Here is a 17,378-nt window from a genome sequence, read left to right as displayed (position 1 = left end):
AGAATAGACACCGCCCCCTTGGTACGGTGCCAAGGAGAGGCCGCGAGCCTGTGGGCGGGGGAAAAGTGGGGATGTCCCGCCCATATGTGGGCGTGGGCGTGGAAAGGGCGTGGTCTTGAGGCAGCCCCGCCCCGGCGGTGCCGTCACTTCCTGCCCAGCGGCGGCCGTGTCCGGGCCGCTCGCCGTTCCCTCAGCGGCCGCCGCTCGGTTCCTCGCTCCCGGCCCGTGGGGCCTGCGCGGCCCGGGGGGGGGGGGGGGAAGGGGGCAGCGCGGGGCTCCCCGGGGCTCCTCTCTCCGCACTCGGCCGCCGCAGCGCTGAGCCCGGCGGGGCCCCGGCCACGGCCCCCGGCAGCGGGGCGGCCCCCGCCCCGAGGCAGGACGATGCCGGTGAAGAAGAAGAGGAAAGCCGCGGCGGGGGCGGCGGCGGCGGCGCAGGACGAGGCCGGCCTCAAGAAGTGTAAACTCGGCAGGTACCGGCGGGGTGGGGCGGGCCAGGGCGGCCGCTTGTGGCCCTCAGCACGCCTCAAAACAAAATCAAGGCGTTCTTCGTTAATAAATTCCACAGCCTGAAGCGTCTCGAAGCATTTCGTTGATTAAAATGCGTAGAAAGGCCATTAATATCTGCAGCGGTTTTATTAATATCATGGTAATTATAGCACTCTACAGATACCTCAAAGGAGGCTCTAGCAAGGTGGGGGTTGGTCTGTTCTCCCACGTGCCTGGTGACAGGACAAGGGGGAATGGGCTAAGTTTGTGCCAGGAAGGTTTAGGTTGGATATTAGGAAGAACTTTACCAAACTGGTTGTTAGGCATTGGAATGGGCTGCCCAGGGAAGTGGTGGAGTCACTATCCCTGGAGGTCTTTAAAAGACGTTTAGATGTAGAGCTCAATGATGTGATTTAGTGGAGGACTTGTTAGTGTTAGGTCAGAGGTTCGACTTGGTGATCTTGGAGGTCTCTTCCGATCTAGATGATTCTGTGATTCTGCACCTGAAATGGCCATTAGCATGATAAAGCATTGGCACAGTGTAGCAGGAGCTTCCAGCAGGGCTTTCTTCAGGAACCGTTGCCTCCTTAATCTATTAGACCTTTCCAAGTATGTCAGTGAAATAGTGGTTACGACAAACATCCTGAGGACATAAGAATACAAAAGGCTTACGAAATCAATGCAATGGGAATGGCTATTGCAAGAAGCTGTGGCGTGTGCCCTTCCTCATAGGTTGACCTTAGAGATTGAGGTTAGAAGTCCCTAGGCATTTATCTAGTTATGACTGATCACTTTGGGTAACTGTTCTGGAGCTCGCTTTTTGCACTTGTTAATGAGCTTGTAGTTTCAGTCTAAGGTTATTCACAGCCAGTGCTTGATAAGTATTTGTGTCAACATTATCATAGAATCACTGAGTATCCCAAGTTGAAAGGGATCCCCAAGGATCACTGAGTCATTCTTTATCTAAAGCTTCTTCCTCATGGTTCTGCCTCCATGTGCATTTGGAGGGAGTGCTTTCTTTTTTTTTTTTTTTTTTTTTTTTTTTTTAAATTAAACAAGCCAAATTCTTCTGGTTTCTAAGAGATTTTCAGTTTCCTTGGCCATCCTAGCCCTTCTCTGTAGCTGTTCCAGTTTCAGTTCATCTTTCTTGACTGTTGCTGACCAGAACTTTATTCTGACTTCTTTTGACTCGACAAAATGTTTTGGAAACTTTTTTTTTTTTAAATAAAAAGCTTTGCATTAAAGAAGTAGTCATTGATTGGGCAAAAACTATGAAGTAAATAAGTATCTGTTAGCTAATAACAAAATATTAAAGATACAAGTATTTTTAATATAACATTTTTATATAGGTATATAATGCTTCTTTTTAAACAAAAACTGATTACAGATGGGTATACATGGGTATATACTGAGTGAAAGCATCAAGCAAAAGTATGGCTCTCTTTCTTTATAGGGACTTGTGTTTTTAATGGCAGTTTAATGGATGGTTGTCTGTAGTACATCTTTAATTGCAGGATTCAGCACATATGGCTTCATCTTAGAAAGTGTTGCTTTTCCTTCTAGCAAAGCTTAAAGCAATACATGGGAAGTGTTAATTTTCACCTCATTCTTAGAAATTTTAGCATGCTGTAAAAGTATGTAATTTGTATTGAGAGGAGAGTGTGTTGTAAAGGTGCTGTAACTCCTGACTGAACAAAGGTGCTTTCATGAGTTAGTGTTTTACTGGAAGAAATCAATTATTTTCTCTATTCTTTCAAAGAATAACAACAACAAAAAAATCACTTCCTAGGAAAATGGGATTGTATGTCACATAAGGAAAATAATGTGGGGGGTGGGATCTGCCTTTGCGGAGTAGTTTTGGTCTTTCCATAGATTGCATATTGCTATTCCGGTATGTGTACCAAACAGCTATAGAATTTGGAGATTTAGTTACATGTTTAATGTAAATAAACTGACTGAATTTTCTTTCCAAATTTGGGTGCCTAAATATAAATAGCCTGACTTTTATGTATGTCAAACTCTGCAGCTCCTGTTGACCTAAATTGGATCTGTGCATATTCAGCACCCTTGAAGATCATGCTGCTTATTAGAGACCTGACTTTAAATGCCTGTATATATTAATATAAGTAGATAATGAAGTGTTTGAATTACTGAGCAGTGATGTTTTAAATATCTGTATGTGGGGATTTTGGCTTAATATCTACAGGGTGACAATATTCTGGCAGTTCAGGAAAAGTAATATTTGCAGTAAGTTAGACTATGAGAAGGTTGCATTTCAGGGTAACTTTCTGTTTCAACAAATGTTGAAATAGGATGACTGACAGTTGTCTCTTAACAAATTCAGCTTTTTATGTATATTGACTTTGTGAAACAGTTTACCTAGTTTGAACTAATAATAAACACTTAAAATTTAATTTTATTTCCCATTTCTCAAAATAACACTTATTACCCTTGTGTTTCTCTAAGCTATTGCAGATCACAAGCCCCTGGTAAAGTAATAAGTGGAGAGGAACACTTTTCAAGCAAGAAGTGCCTAGCTTGGTTTTATGAATATGCAGGTAATAATGTAGTGTATTGGTAATTAAACTGATATGACTTTGTTTAAAACGAACTAACACATCATATTATTTGCACTTTTGTGCTCATGTAGGCCCAAAAGGTATGTCCATATTCAATTCCTTATAAAATGCACTTAAATTGTTAGTAAAAGCTATAGTAATTCTCAGTATTTGTTTTTCTATATTTTTTTCTTCTTTCCTCTGTGCTTTATAATTTCTTATGGTGTTTTTCAAAATGGAAATAACTGGTATTACGCTTGAACTGAATGATTCTGCTTCTGATTTTAAAAGGACAATGAGAAAGTTTGGGCATAAGTTGCCTTCAGTAAATATCCAGTGTATACTGCAGTTTACTTACTAAACTGTTACTCCATTTAACTATATGCTTAGAAATTCTAGATCTGTGAACTGTTAAGAGTTTCTTGTCTAGTCACTAGTTGAAGTTCACCATAACTAATTGGAGGCTAAAACTCATTATTGACCAGTTCTCAGTATGAAATGATTTATCTGCCAGGAATTGGTTTGGATATGTGAATTGGAACTGTTACCTTGCTGGCAGTCTTTCCAGTGTAATGAACTACTGCTGGTTCTAGTAATCTACTTTCTAATTTGCATTTGAGGCATGCTCTTTTGGAATCAGTCTTTCCTAGGAAAATTTTCCTTTCTGTTTTGTTGATTTTCTTCATTTAAAGTTTGTAGGTATTGAGTTACCTGCACATAGTTTTTAATGCCTATAAATATTCTTGTTGAATCAAGAACTGGGTATAAAAAATTATGCATATGCCATATTTAGATTATCGATTAACTAACATTTTTAGCATAAAATGGGTTTCCAGTGAAATTATACAGTTAAATACATATATTTCCATATACTCAGGAAGTAGAGAAATCAAATCTTTGTATCGAGTGTACCTCTGTGTGTACATACAGTGCATAATGTATGAATTGTATACATGATTTCTGTGCCAGAAAACTGATTCATATTTTGACGTCATTACCAGAGAACTCCTCTGTGTGTGTAATAATTCATAATTACGTCATACCTTAAACTTGCAGGCTGTTTAACACATTCTATATAAGGGCCTTATTAGCTAGATTAAAAAAAAAAAAGTTGTGCAATGTTTTTGAAGAGGTAAGGGTTTGTGATCTTAAATGCCAGTTGTTTTATTTTCCTGTAATACTAGTCATTCTCAATACCTTTTTATTTAGTATGTTCTTATTTCGTAGTGAATTATTATGCCAAGTATATTATCCAAACTCCTGAAGAGTTCTGCTTAGAGTAACCAGCAGATGCAGGTGAAGGGGAGACAGGTATAGAGTTTAAAAAAAAAAAAAAAAAAGGTTTTCTGTTTAAGTAGCAACATTTGCCAAAAGTATCACAAAATGATATTTTGGTGTGGAACATACAGCCTTTAACTTTTACATAGGTTCGTATTCACTAAAACCATGTTAACATAATTATCCAAAATACATCAAAATAGAATGTCAGCAAACCTTTTGATAATACTTGGATGCTGAGCAGGAGTCATTTTGCAACAGGCTTAACAGAACTAACTGAAACCAGAGGGATTCAGAGATAAAACTGATTGTACACTGTGTCCGTATGTGCTCTTTAAATATGCTGTATGGCTGCTTTTTGGAAGCATTCTTTGTATTAAAAGGAAAAAGTGACAGCATTCTAATTGTTGTGGCCCCAGTCAAGGTAATTTCAATATAGTCAAGATTTTTTCTGCTTTATACATGGTTAATATGCATAGCATTTTTCAGATTTACTCCTCTCCCTATATAATTTAGCATCATAAAGAATTTAACATAATTATTGTTAGATTCATCCTCTGCTGTGTTAGTGTAAACCTATAATGCTAACACTGTTGAAAGAGTAATATCCGTATCAGTAACTCAGACAGAAATAGAGGTTTTTGTTGTTGTCAGTATAACTATTTGAAGAATGTTATTTTTAGAGCAGAGATACTCAATGAGTTTTGCTGTGTCAATGTGGAGCTCACTGGAGGCTTATGAAAACTCACATAAGCAAAATGTTTGCTGTTCTAGGGAGGTAGTTCACAACAGTTCTGTTTCAGTTTTGCTTATAGTCCATATTGTTATTTCATAGGTAACGTACTCACCTCCAAGTCGTAGATGATGTAATGGTTCTAACACAATAGTTACTTCATAGAATAATTAATTGTTTTTAAAGATAACTTATATGAAATGTAGTCTAATTCTAGTGTGTAACCTTTGCGATGATGCAATTCAAATGTTACTTGCATTTCATTGAATGTTACTTATATTTGTCTGGTTCCTCTTGTTTTGAAGGTCCTGATGAAGTTGTGGGGCCTGAAGGAATGGAAAAGTTCTGTGAAGACATCGGTGTTGAGCCTGAAAATGTACGTTTCTACGATACTAACAACCCTTTAAAAGGAGTTACTGGATTAGTAGATTTAGTTCTGTATACAAATCTTAACTTCAGTAAGCAAAGCGTTGCGTATCTGCGTTCAGGAGTTGTTCTAAGATTTTGTCTGAATACATCAATTATGTGCAGCTGTTGTTTGTTTTTGTTTGTTTTATTGTAGTAGCACTTTCATCCTCAGAAAAATTTAAATTTAAGGGCATGATTGCACATGGCTGAATTATTAATTTATTACTAGCAAGTAAAGTGCAAGCATGTACAATTGCTGGAGCGTTTAAATGCTTGGAATTTTCTTCATTGGCATCTAGAAATCAGTCTTACATATTAACTCATTTTTTTCCCCTCCAGATTATTATGTTAGTTTTAGCCTGGAAGCTAGAGGCTGAAAGCATGGGGTTCTTTACCAAGGAAGAATGGTTAAAGGGGATGACTTCGTTACAGTAAGTGGTTTTGTTTTTGTTGCATATGTGTGTTCAATTTTTCTTTGTAGCTTAATGATCCTTGCCCTCAGTTTTGTGTACATTGGCAATAAGACACAGAACTTCTCGGTTTGGGGTCCGGTCTCAGTCACCAACTGGAAATAACTGGTCTGTTTCATCAGATTGTGAATCCAATGCATTCACTCAGAGTTTTGTCTAACATTAATTAAATCAGGCTTTGGCGACATCTTATAAGAAAAAAGGTATATCACAATACCAGGCTGGTTATCAGACACATGTAAGCAGATCTGGAGATGTCTGTGAACATCTCAGCATTGGTATTCTGAGAAGTTTGTTACCAATTTCCAAGCTGTATAGATAAGGACTGTTGATGATAATCTTTGATCATTTTACTGTTATTTATTAGACACAGGTCAGAAGCAATGCTTAATACATAGGTAAAATAACACTTTTGATTTATAAATACAATCCTCACATCATTCAGTGAGTAGGAATTCTTGGTGAGATAATGTTCTGGCTAAAGAGCATGATTCATGAAACTGATCTGCTTTGGTGAGGCTTGGTTCAGCCATCACATTTTGTCTGTTTTTCATGAAACTTATGATACACAAGTGGTTTTAAGGGTGACTTGTTATGATACTGCATTCAAGTAAACTTGTATGCATGAATTTTTGGATGCAGTGTGTAAACGGATATGATTGAGTCACTTCTCTGAAGTACTTAGTTTTTCACCCAACTGGAAGGCTTCAAAAGTCAGCCGGGCTAGCAAGAAGGTACACGCAAAAATGCATGAAGTCTGGCAGCTCTTCAGAGCCAATACTGTAGATTGTATTTCTATCTAATAATCTGCCGTAGCTAGGAATACTCATTTCAAGACTAGAGCTCGTCATGCTTCACATTTAATGTGTTTAAGTGAGAAAATGCAGTACTGATGTGCGCTCTTACATAAACGGACATGTAATCAGAGCAACTGCTAAGCCTAAACAGTTACTCAGGGGGAGCAAAACAATACAGGTTGTGCTAGTCATAGGTTTGTAGACTAAGCATCTGGATAAAGCTGTGACCTTCATATGAAGGAACTGAAGACTGAGTATCTTAAAAAGAGCATAAATCTGTAGGCTTGAATCGTTTAATATTGTATGGGGGGGGGAGGGGAGTGAATCTATTTTCCTGTGATAGATTTGACAAATCATTTCAGAGAGAAGGATTTATGCTTAAAGCAATAGAGTATTATTACATTCTTGCACAGCATTGTTTCAATTTTGCCTGAAGAAATGACATTAGAATGCATTAAAAGCCCCATGTGTGTTCTAAGTCTGACTTATATTACAGAATCCTTATTCTAAAACACATGGAATTCCGCATAATGCAAGTGCATGAACAGTGCTGGCTGGAATTCAGCTCCAGATTAACAAGTGTGGTTTGTATGCAAGAGCTGGATTTCTTAAGCTCTTTTTGCAGACTTTGGAGATCCAGTCAGTGTAGCAGAGCCTAGGGAGGTATTCGGTGTATGCTAAGGCCTAGTGACTGGTCACCCAAATTGCTTTTAAGGGTTTCTTCACTAGAGCTCTGTGAATGGCAACACCTAAATCTGAAGTCTTACCTACGTTTAGATGCCAACATTGGGTGCCTGAATCTTAGTGACCACCAAAATTTGTGTTTTTTAACCTGTAGCTTTCTGATATGCTGATGCGACTTCCACTTCAGAGAGTAGGAAAAATAAGTATGTGATATACCATCAAAAATGAAGGTGGCTCAAGCAGTAAATGGCAGCTTATCAGACTTGAGTACATCAGTGAGGATTCTAGTGTGTTGTGTTGGTAGCACTGTCCTGTACATATATATGAAAACTGGTTGTCTCAAACTCTTCTGAGAGAAGTCAAAGGGCAGTGGGAGGGGGATGCACAGCGTTGGAAAGCCAGGTTTATAATTTGTCTGTTTGCAATTATTAGTAAAAACTTACCTGGGTTGTTGGTTTTTTTTCTTGAAAACCTAATACCAGCTCATTTTTGGCTTTTGAATTTTTGTAGCTATTGCCTTTCTTTTTCTTTGTTGCTGGGCTAACGCAAAGCATCATGTAAATATTTAGTGTATGCTTTAGTCTGATTTCTGATCTCCAGACCTATAGATCAGTTTACGTAACAAAATTTTGGCATTGTCAGGACATGGGGGGAAAAAAATGCACCCTTCCTCTTTAAGCTGATACTTTCTTGGGCTTCTCCGTGCTTCAGTTACTACCTAAAACCTAAATTTCAGAAGATCCTCTGTCAGAACATGAAGAACAGATGATTCATTAATTCCTTTCCTCTCTTAGGAGGGCTGAATCTCTGTCAGGGAGAGAGGGGATATGGCTTGTAGATTAATAGACCGTTCAAACTACTTATACGTTACCATTACTAGATGCTTTTAGTTTAATGTTTGCATTCCTCTTAATTTTCTTCCTAATTGAACAAGAGACAAGTATGTGTGAATAAACATGGGAATATTTGAGTAGGAGATTCTCTACCTTTACTCTGCCCCTGTCAGCTATGCCTCAAATGAGCTCTCCACCTCAATAGAAGCGAAAATAGGACTTCTTTGTGATGCTAATTTAAGTTCTGTGTTATAAATACTATATAGGGGTGTGAAGAGAATACAGTAAGCTAATGTCATTTTGTTGTTCTTGAGGTGGCTTTTAATGCCGTTTTCCATCAAAGCAAGTTTGAGAACTCGTGTATTTTTCATGTCTCTGTACATTAGTTTGCTGTCACTTTACTTATGCTAATTAAAAGGCCGTTGTGGCTTTTTTTAAGTTAGGAAAACAATTCTGGGTGATCTCGGTCATCTTGTTCATGGTGCAGCCACCCAAATGGCTGTATAAAAAAAAAAAAAGATAGACTATTCCTTAGTGCACTGGTGTGAAGAAAATCACTGCCTGGGTGTGGGAGTGCCTTAAATGGCTTTAAGAGATTTGTCCCTGCAGATCCTGAGAGTAGCGCATGTCTGAATACGATCCATTTAACTGGTCAGCTTTAAATAGGTTGACAACAGCTCAAGAGTCTTGAGACATGGTAATTAGCACACTTTCACACTAATTATGTCAAGAAAATCACTTGTTACAACACATTACCAGTAGTACAGTAGACAGTAAGTTTTACTTTGTATTTACACTTATGAATATTTGAGGAACTTCAACAAAATATTTTGTAGGAAGTGTAGGTATACTGAAATTTGTGTGGATCCATGGTATGTTAAGTAACTTCAGTCAGGTTACCTTTGACAAAACGCCTGCTGTAAGTAACTTGCCTATTTTACTAGTACACAAGCTGCATAATCACCTGAATGTGTATTTAGTGGACTTCTACTCAAATGTAGAGAGAGATTGCAGTATGAAGGTCTAAATTCAGAAAGATGTTATTCTATAAGGTCATCTCATTTTATACTCATGATCGTGTTTTAAGGGTTAAAGGATACAACACTGAGACAATCAGTTGAAGACAGGGAAAATACCTTCAATTTTACCTAAGTTTTTTTTTTTTGAACAGTTCTTAATATATTTTTATTGTAAAATGTTAGCTCTTGTCATTTAACTAGGCAGCCTAATTAGCTATTAGCCTTATTTATTTAACACTGACCTTAGTTTGGACTTGGTGCTGCTAGAGTCAATAACAAAAAGGCTTCACCAGCTCAAATTGCTCAACACTCTCCTTGCAGCTCTTCTGATAGAGACAGCCATAGGTGCACGCACAGGCTAGAAGAACTGAGGAATAGGAAGCACAGCAGAAGTGCAACATCTTAGCAATGTGCTGCAGTACTCCTGAAGTGTCCTTGGCTGTGGGTTTGTGTTGCAAGTCCAGAAGGAGCTGTGAAAGATGCAGTGTTCTCAGAGAGGCAGGCTGCCAGCAGAGGGACACGTGCACCAAAGTAAATACGTAGGCATGTTGCATCTTCCCTGTGTTACTGAAAGCATTGTTTCTGTCACAGAGGACAAGGTGGAAGTTAATTTTTTTACTCAAAGCATCCATTATCTTATAAAAATAAAATGCGATTATAGTGTAATACCTCTTCTTTTGAGTGAGCCTTTCCTGGAGGATTTACAGGTGTAAGTTATGTTCTCCAGTGCCAGTGTTGGTGAAGTGAACAGATGTTTTTTATTTGGAAACAGAAGTCATTGCTAAATAAAAATACATGAAGACCTTTATTTCTGGAATTAGAAATAATTTCTGGGCCTAAAAAGGGCAATCTTTTGGCAAAGGATTTTCATGCCAACTAGCAGACCTGTAAATTGTAGTACAACCTTGAGTTTTCTGTTGAATAGCTGCTGACTAGTCCAGGTGATAGGCTTATAAGAGCTCGCATTTATCAGTCATAAACCACTCACAGACCTCTAAGTTTTTGCAGAGTGCCTCCTCAGTCCACCAGGCATAAACATGTACAGATTTGAAGTGTTTTCTACTGTTTTTTCAGAGACACATGACAGAAAATCCAGCTATAAATAAGGATTTTGTGTATCACCTTAATGTACATTGGATATTCTTGTCTGCAAACTTTCAAAATGATTAAAAGATAAAATAGTTCCGGATATTAATATAAACTGCAGAGGATGGCATAGAAAGACTATTTGAGAAGTAAAGTTGAGACTGTATTATGATGCTGATAAATTATTTTTTAAACTTGCTTATAGTATCGAACCACAGCATTCATCGTGTCAGTAAAATACTGAACATGTTCAGAATTCAAGTCACTTTCATGGTATTACTACTGTAAGCCTGATGATTGTATTTTGGTGATTTTTAAATTGATTTACACTTTCTGGAATGGTTGAAATGTTTTGCTTTGAAATTCTAACACATTTTTCTTTATTTTAAGGTGTGACTGTACAGAAAAGTTACAGAGTAAATTTGATTTCTTGCGGTCACAGTTGAATGACATTTCATCGTTTAAGAATATCTACAGATATGCCTTTGATTTTGCAAGGGTAAGACTACTGGAATGTTAAAGAACTTCTAATTTAATTTTTTTAATGAACTTGTACTTCAGTGTTTTTTGTGCTTTCTTTATTTGACCTTAGGATAAAGACCAGCGAAGTCTTGATATTGATACTGCAAAATCCATGTTAGCTCTTTTGCTTGGAAGAACTTGGCCACTATTTTCAGTATTTTATCAATACCTGGAGGTACACATTTCCTTGACTTTTTTTGGATGATGGCATGCTTGTTGACCTGTTTGTCTACAGGTCTACACCTGTGACTGTGACTACACCTGTGCTGAACTTAAAGTTTGCTTTTTGTAGGTGTGATATGTAGGTGACTAAAGCTGTGGGTGGCTCTGGAAGATTTTGCTCAGCTATAAGCAACTTGGTAGTGTGGATGTGCATACGTTGAGGAGCATGCTTGGCTTGATACTATTCCCTGGCTTCAAATCAATATTAACATTGGAAAGTGTGTCTTTATGATCATGCTATATGTACTCTGGAGATTTCTGTAGTTATTCATTCTAGAAATGTCTTCACTAAGTACACCCTACTTCAGGGCAAAATGGCAATCTGCCAATTTTTAAAGCATCAGAGCACTGAATCGATTTCCTGGTATTTCAATCTTGCTCAGATCTTCTTTTGAGAACCTATTTTATGTTGTTCTAGAACTACCAAATATGTACTGTGTAGTGAAAAGGTTGGAAAAACAAGGGAATAGTAGCCATTGTCATCCACTGAATTGTCTATTAGGAACTGACAGAAAACAAAATGAGAGAAGCTAGAAATAATATGCAGTATTGTTAGATGTCATTTGACATTTTCAGTTTTGTAAAATTAAATTGTTTTCCCTAGCAATCGAAGTATAGAGTTATGAACAAGGATCAGTGGTACAACGTGCTAGAGTTCAGCAGAACTGTCCATGCAGATCTTAGCAACTATGATGAAGATGGTGCATGTAAGTATTAATAACTTTGTTCATTCAACTGTTATTTTTAGTATTTTCAGTTGGCATGTAACATGAGTACATTTAATTCCTGTAACAGAAACAATATTGTAAGGTATAAAATAATTCTTCAACAATACATAGAGAAACTGTCCTAATAGTCACATGCTTTCAAACTGCAGATACTAATTTTGCTCACAGGGCAGTGGCAGAGTGCACTTCTATCCAGTTCAAAGATCTAGTGTAGAGACTTGCTAGGTGAAAATGTAGACTTGGAAACAAAACTATAAACAACAACTTGTATTTTGCTATATATGTATTAAATTCTTGTTAAATTATAAAGTCCTCTAGCTACTAATATGTGACAAATGACTTATGAGGATGAATCTCCACTTAGCTGATAGTCAGTCCTACTATGACTGAATTGCTTTAGGCATCCCATTGTGTTCTTTGTTTTTAATTACGTGCAATTCTGAAATTTGGATGACAGTGATTACAGGCGTATTTGAGTCTTCATAAGTATTTAGCTATAGTGGTTGACATGGATGTTACCTAGACTAATGGTTTTAACTATCATACGTTAAGTGGAAATGTTTGAAAGACACTGGTAAATATAACACCAAGTTTTGTCCATCTGCAGGGCCTGTGCTTCTGGATGAATTTGTTGAATGGCAAAAAGTTCGTCAAGCGTCATAGCAAGAATTTAAAAGAAAATGCAAGTTTTTTGGTGCCCGCCTGTACACAAACTAATGAGAAAAAAGGATTGCATTTTCATTCTTATGAAAGACTTTACAGTAATTTTTTTCCTTTTTTAAGGAAGTTTTCTTGTTACATGTGATATGGGCATTGAACCACACCTCTTCTGAGACTGAAAGTTGGAGTTCTTGTTTTAAGTCTTATGTTTATAGCATTTATTTCAGAACAATAAAGATTCAGATTTGTGACAAAGGCCTAAAAGTGAAGAATGTCCCTTGAATGTGAGTGTGGTGTCTATTTTTAAAACCAAATCTTTAAGATTATCTTTCTCGGAAGTGCCCTTTGCTATGGATTGTTGAGACCTTAAAAATGCTTAACTGGCACTGTTGCTTGCTGATTGGTATGATTGTCTTGTGCAACAAATGTTAGAAAGAATGACTAATTATTTGAGCCCTGGGTGGGGGTGTGCTGTATATTAAGTATTGGTCATGGGTTGTACCACAACTTTCAGCTCCTTGTGGAGATAAAGGCCTTAAACTCTTTTGTTTTGTTCAGTACCCACCCAGTGGCATGGCGTTCAACGGCAGACACTTTTTAAGCAGAAAGGTGTAGGGCATATGGCTCTACAAGCAGAACAGCTGAAAACAAGTTGCCTGTACTTCAAATGACAAAGAGATACTCTATGGTACAGAAAAGCAGCTTCAAATTTTTACTGCGGTTTAGACTTTGGATTGCTTTGTGTAAGAAGTGCAATTTATATTTTAAAAGGGAAATCTGGAAAGACTTGGCTTCAGGCTTTGCTTCTTAGTGTTTTAGACCGGAAGCATTCACAGCATGACTTTTTTTTTTTTATCTCCCTGGAAGTTTTTCCATGATGTAAGAGACTATTAAATCATCCAATTTTGACCTGTATATAACAGGCTAGTAACTTTTACCCTGTTATTCATGTACTGAGTCCAATAACTATTGTGATTGCCCCTTTTAGGCACTCAGTATTTGTGGCAACCTTTAAATACAGTAGAAGTTTGTCACTTTACCTTTCTGCACAGGGAACTGAATGCCATTCTTAAGAAGGAAAGGAATTTTAATAAGTAAATGAGAGAAACCAAAATAGAAGGAGAGAATGAAACATTTGTAACTTCTACTTTACTGTATAATTATATTATTTAGACTGTGATAATGCCATGAGACTCCAGTCAGTGATCAAGGCCTCATTGTGCCAAATACTTCAGCAGCTTGAAATAAGAATAGACAATGTAAGATAGGCATGACTTGAAGATCTTTGCCTCAGGGAAATGACTTCTGTTTTGCACATCCCTTATTCAGACTAACAAGCATGAGTTTTCCTATCACTAAGGAAAGCTTTATTCCCAAGATGATGGATTTTTTTTACAGTGGGACTTGGGGGGGAAGGGTAATGAGAAGGGAAGAAATAGCAGAAAGGAGTGGGACAAAGTAATTATGTGCCCATGCTCTCATTCTACTAGGGGATCACCTTTGCTACTTACTCTCCAAAGCTGCTTGCTGTCCGGGCTGCAGGTGGTAGTGCTGGTCAGTGGTGTTCCCTGAGCCATTCTGCAAGTCACCTGATGGTGCAGTTGAACTTTGGAAGCTTTTGGTTTTGCCCAATCCAAAAAAGCTTTGGGAAGACAAAGAGGGGGGAGGGAAGATGGGGAGGAACAGCTGAGATACTGGCAGATCACTGTGCTTGTACAGTGGCTAGTGTCTGTGCATGCAGACACATGCTCTATAGCCGATCTAAATATCTTTCCACCTTTTTTAAGGAAAGTATTTAATTTTAAACCTCATGTAGACTACAACAGTTCTCTTAAGTATGTTACAAGTTGTCCATTTGCATTGCTGATAATTCTGATTTCACCCATAACAGAGTGCCTTTCATTTGGAAATTGCCCTAATCTACAGAAACTCAGTGCCAGAATGAGAGAAACTTCAAGAATCCCGAGATCAACTGATAGGGTAAAGCCCTAAGATGCACAGGATAAAGATACGCCAATTGACTTATTTCTAGAGAAGTCCTGCTATATATTAAATCTCTGCAAGGACACTGATTCTGAAATGACTTTCTAAAATTCACTTCAATGGCTTTCCTTGCTTAGTATGTTCCTGTCATAACTGGGTGATTCTCTTTCCCAGTGTTGAAATAAAGGTTAGAAATTGAACATTTTGTAGTGTGATGGGGGGGGGACGGGGAGAAATGATCTTTTTTTTTTTTTTTTTAGGTAATTGCAAACTGTTGTGAATTCAATTTAAACCAGTTGGTTCTAGAGGATGGTATTAGTGTCTAACAGTAGGAGTGATGCATCTACCAATTCAACATAGTCAAGTACTTACCATTAAGGTGTAAGACACTATGTGATGTATCATTTGTATCTCTGTTAAGGTTTTATCAGTATTCCTATAATAAATCCACGTTTCAGGGATTTATGACTTGGTTGTGTGTGTGATTGAAAATCATCAGTTACTGTAAGACTTTGACTGGGAATGAATGTATTTAAACTACTTAAAATCAATATAGTTTTTCAAATTTGAATAAAATAGGATTTTAAGTTATGTTCTTGTGCTCTAAACTGCAATCAGATTTATTGTTTAAATGTGAACTAATGGCTTGTACAGTTTCATTGTGAGCTGGTCACTTTTATTAGATATCTTTTATTAAATCACCTTACAGCTTAATGTGGATACGTGCCAAAAACTGTCATTTTTGTTTTATTTCATGCACATCCACAAGCCAAAACTGGCTTCAGTTAAATGCTTTCTTTAGCCTTTCAATTTTAATTTTGCTTTGCTCAGGTGCATTTTAGTCTATCAAAAATAACACCTTATTTTCCATTTCTTACGATGAAAGTTCACAGGTGAGAAATGCTGCCATAGCTAAGACAAATAATAAAAGCGAAGGTGAAATGTCTTCCAAAAATAAATCATAGTGGTGTCTACTTTGATGTTAAAAACTTCGCTTTAATCTCACTTTCATTTCTTGGTATTAATTCTCCCTAACATACTAAATTTTAAGTTCTTAGACAACTAACAGTTCTGGTTTTTTAATCTGAAAACACCCACCTGTTCATGGAAAAAGCCATACTGGTAGATCAGAATGTAATATTTCTTCTATGTAAAAATGTGATTTTGAATTAAACAGTCATGTATGTTTACCTGTGTCTTTAACTGTAACTGTAGTTTTGATCCAGTTTATCTTTACTGTTTAAACATCTAATTCTTTACTAATGGCTGTAATTTCACATTTCTATATAGTGGAATTAGGATTTTGCATTTGAGATGTAGATACAAACTTGGTACCAATCACAGATCCCCCAAAAGGGGGCCCTGTAGTCTATATTTCAGTTAATTTTTTTCATATCTTTCGAAGCTTTGAGCAGATATATTGATATTGACTGAAAAAAGTTGCGAAAGGGACCATAAGACTAATGTTTCTGATGTTCTGAATTTTTTAAGCTGGTGAACAGTTCTTTCAATGCAATGTGTACAAACTTGTACAGGTTTAGTTTTGTTAAGTATGATGAATAAAAGTGTTATGTAATAGGGCAGAAAAGTTTTTTGTCATGCTGCCTCTTTTCTTTTTTTCTGTTGTGTATGTATAACTGTTCTTGATTGTTGAGAGACTTAATTCCAGCCCTGTTCCAACAGCCTGTTAAAATGCATGTGAATGAAGAGGATGAAGTTTTCTCCCCCCCCCCTTGTCTTGCATCTTCTGTTTATGTTTTGTGCTAGGACAATGGGCACGTAGAAGAAAACATAACTACAATATTTTAATAACACAGGGTTGTAAGTCATTCAACAAAAACATGTTTGGAACCAACTTGGATGAAGAAATTGTACTCAGATCATTGAGATAAAATTCTGTCCACTACTGAGGCCTATCAAACATTCCTTAATTTACACCTCCTGCCACTGTTACGATGGTGAGTTACTATTCAAGAATAACTTTCACCTGGAAAAGAAAAACTAAGAGGGAGACCCTAACCTATAGGGAATGCTGTAATCTAATTAGCCTAAAAACATGAACAAGATTACATTTTGCAGTTTAGATTAAGTGGTACACGAATTTGTAAAACTAACTTCATTCTTCTAAGTGTTTTTTTTTTTTTTTTTTTTTTTTTTAAAAAGCACTAGCCAACGTCATTGTGCAGTATATTGATATGTAATTTTTATCAGCTTGGTAGTGAATTAGTGCTGATAACAAAAACATCTAAAGGTATTTCTGGCTGATTTAAATTCTAAGTAATACAGAACTTAATTCTGAAAAGCATATGGAAATAATTATGTAAGTTCTGTTTGCACTGTGCGTCTTGTTATAACAAATCTAAGGGCTACAAAACAGTATTTCCAGTTAGTTTAAGTGATTGGTATACTAGTCAGGTGATTTATTTTTTTTAATATTAAATATTTCAGAAATGTTTACTATTGCAGTATTTTTAATTGCCTGTTACAGTAATTGCATCTAAAATCTGTTACTTCCAAATCCTTCTTTGAAAGCTGAAATACCCTATGATGCAATGCCTCTGCATAATCATTTTTAAAAGAAATATGATTAAACTTTTAACAGCTAATATCATATCTACCCGGCCAAAATAATTTGAGCATGTGAAATTGTTGGTCAAGACACCTGCATAATTCAGAACACATCTGAAATAAATCATCTGATAGTATGTAATAGTAGAAAGTAAAAAGTACATAAGGAATAGGTCCTCTGTGTATCTGGCACTTGCTTCTGAGTTACTCGTGTAATTTGGAGTACTGGTCCTACGTGCATAGATCTACAAAACGCAGCAAGTTCCCTCACATGCATTTGTTTTTTGCATAAGGGCTGGAGTTGTTATATGAAACATAGCAGTACTGGAGTGCCAAGGGCTGG

General features: G+C 37.0%; 1 protein-coding gene across 1 annotated transcript; it reads left to right on the top strand.

The window, feature by feature from the left end:
- The first annotated feature begins 181 nt into the window (after window positions 1–181).
- On the top strand, window positions 182–12,740 carry DCUN1D5 (defective in cullin neddylation 1 domain containing 5). Its single transcript, XM_082771244.1, has 8 exons — window positions 182–470; window positions 2,953–3,044; window positions 5,361–5,431; window positions 5,803–5,894; window positions 10,743–10,851; window positions 10,945–11,049; window positions 11,701–11,803; window positions 12,432–12,740. Exons 1-8 carry the CDS (start codon window positions 382–384, stop codon window positions 12,485–12,487), a joined length of 717 nt encoding a protein of 238 aa, XP_082627370.1. The 5' UTR covers window positions 182–381; the 3' UTR covers window positions 12,488–12,740.
- Window positions 12,741–17,378: the final 4,638 nt, after the last annotated feature.

Source organism: Aythya marila (genome assembly GCF_965140915.1).
Source record: "Aythya marila genome assembly, chromosome: 1".
Classification (NCBI taxonomy): Eukaryota; Metazoa; Chordata; class Aves; order Anseriformes; family Anatidae; genus Aythya; species Aythya marila.
The sequence above is the reverse complement of the archived record's forward strand: the minus strand, read 5'-3'. Positions and strand labels throughout refer to the sequence as shown.

Excerpts from the sequence above, each read along its gene's own strand:
- DCUN1D5 (XM_082771244.1), top strand. The coding sequence starts at position 382 with ATGCCGGTGAAGAAGAAGAGGAAAGCCGCGGCGGGGGCGGCGGCGGCG. Across the intron at positions 471-2,952 it reads AAGAAGTGTAAACTCGGCAG|CTATTGCAGATCACAAGCCC; the intron begins GTACCGGCGGGG and ends TGTTTCTCTAAG. Across the intron at positions 3,045-5,360 it reads TTGGTTTTATGAATATGCAG|GTCCTGATGAAGTTGTGGGG; the intron begins GTAATAATGTAG and ends CTTGTTTTGAAG.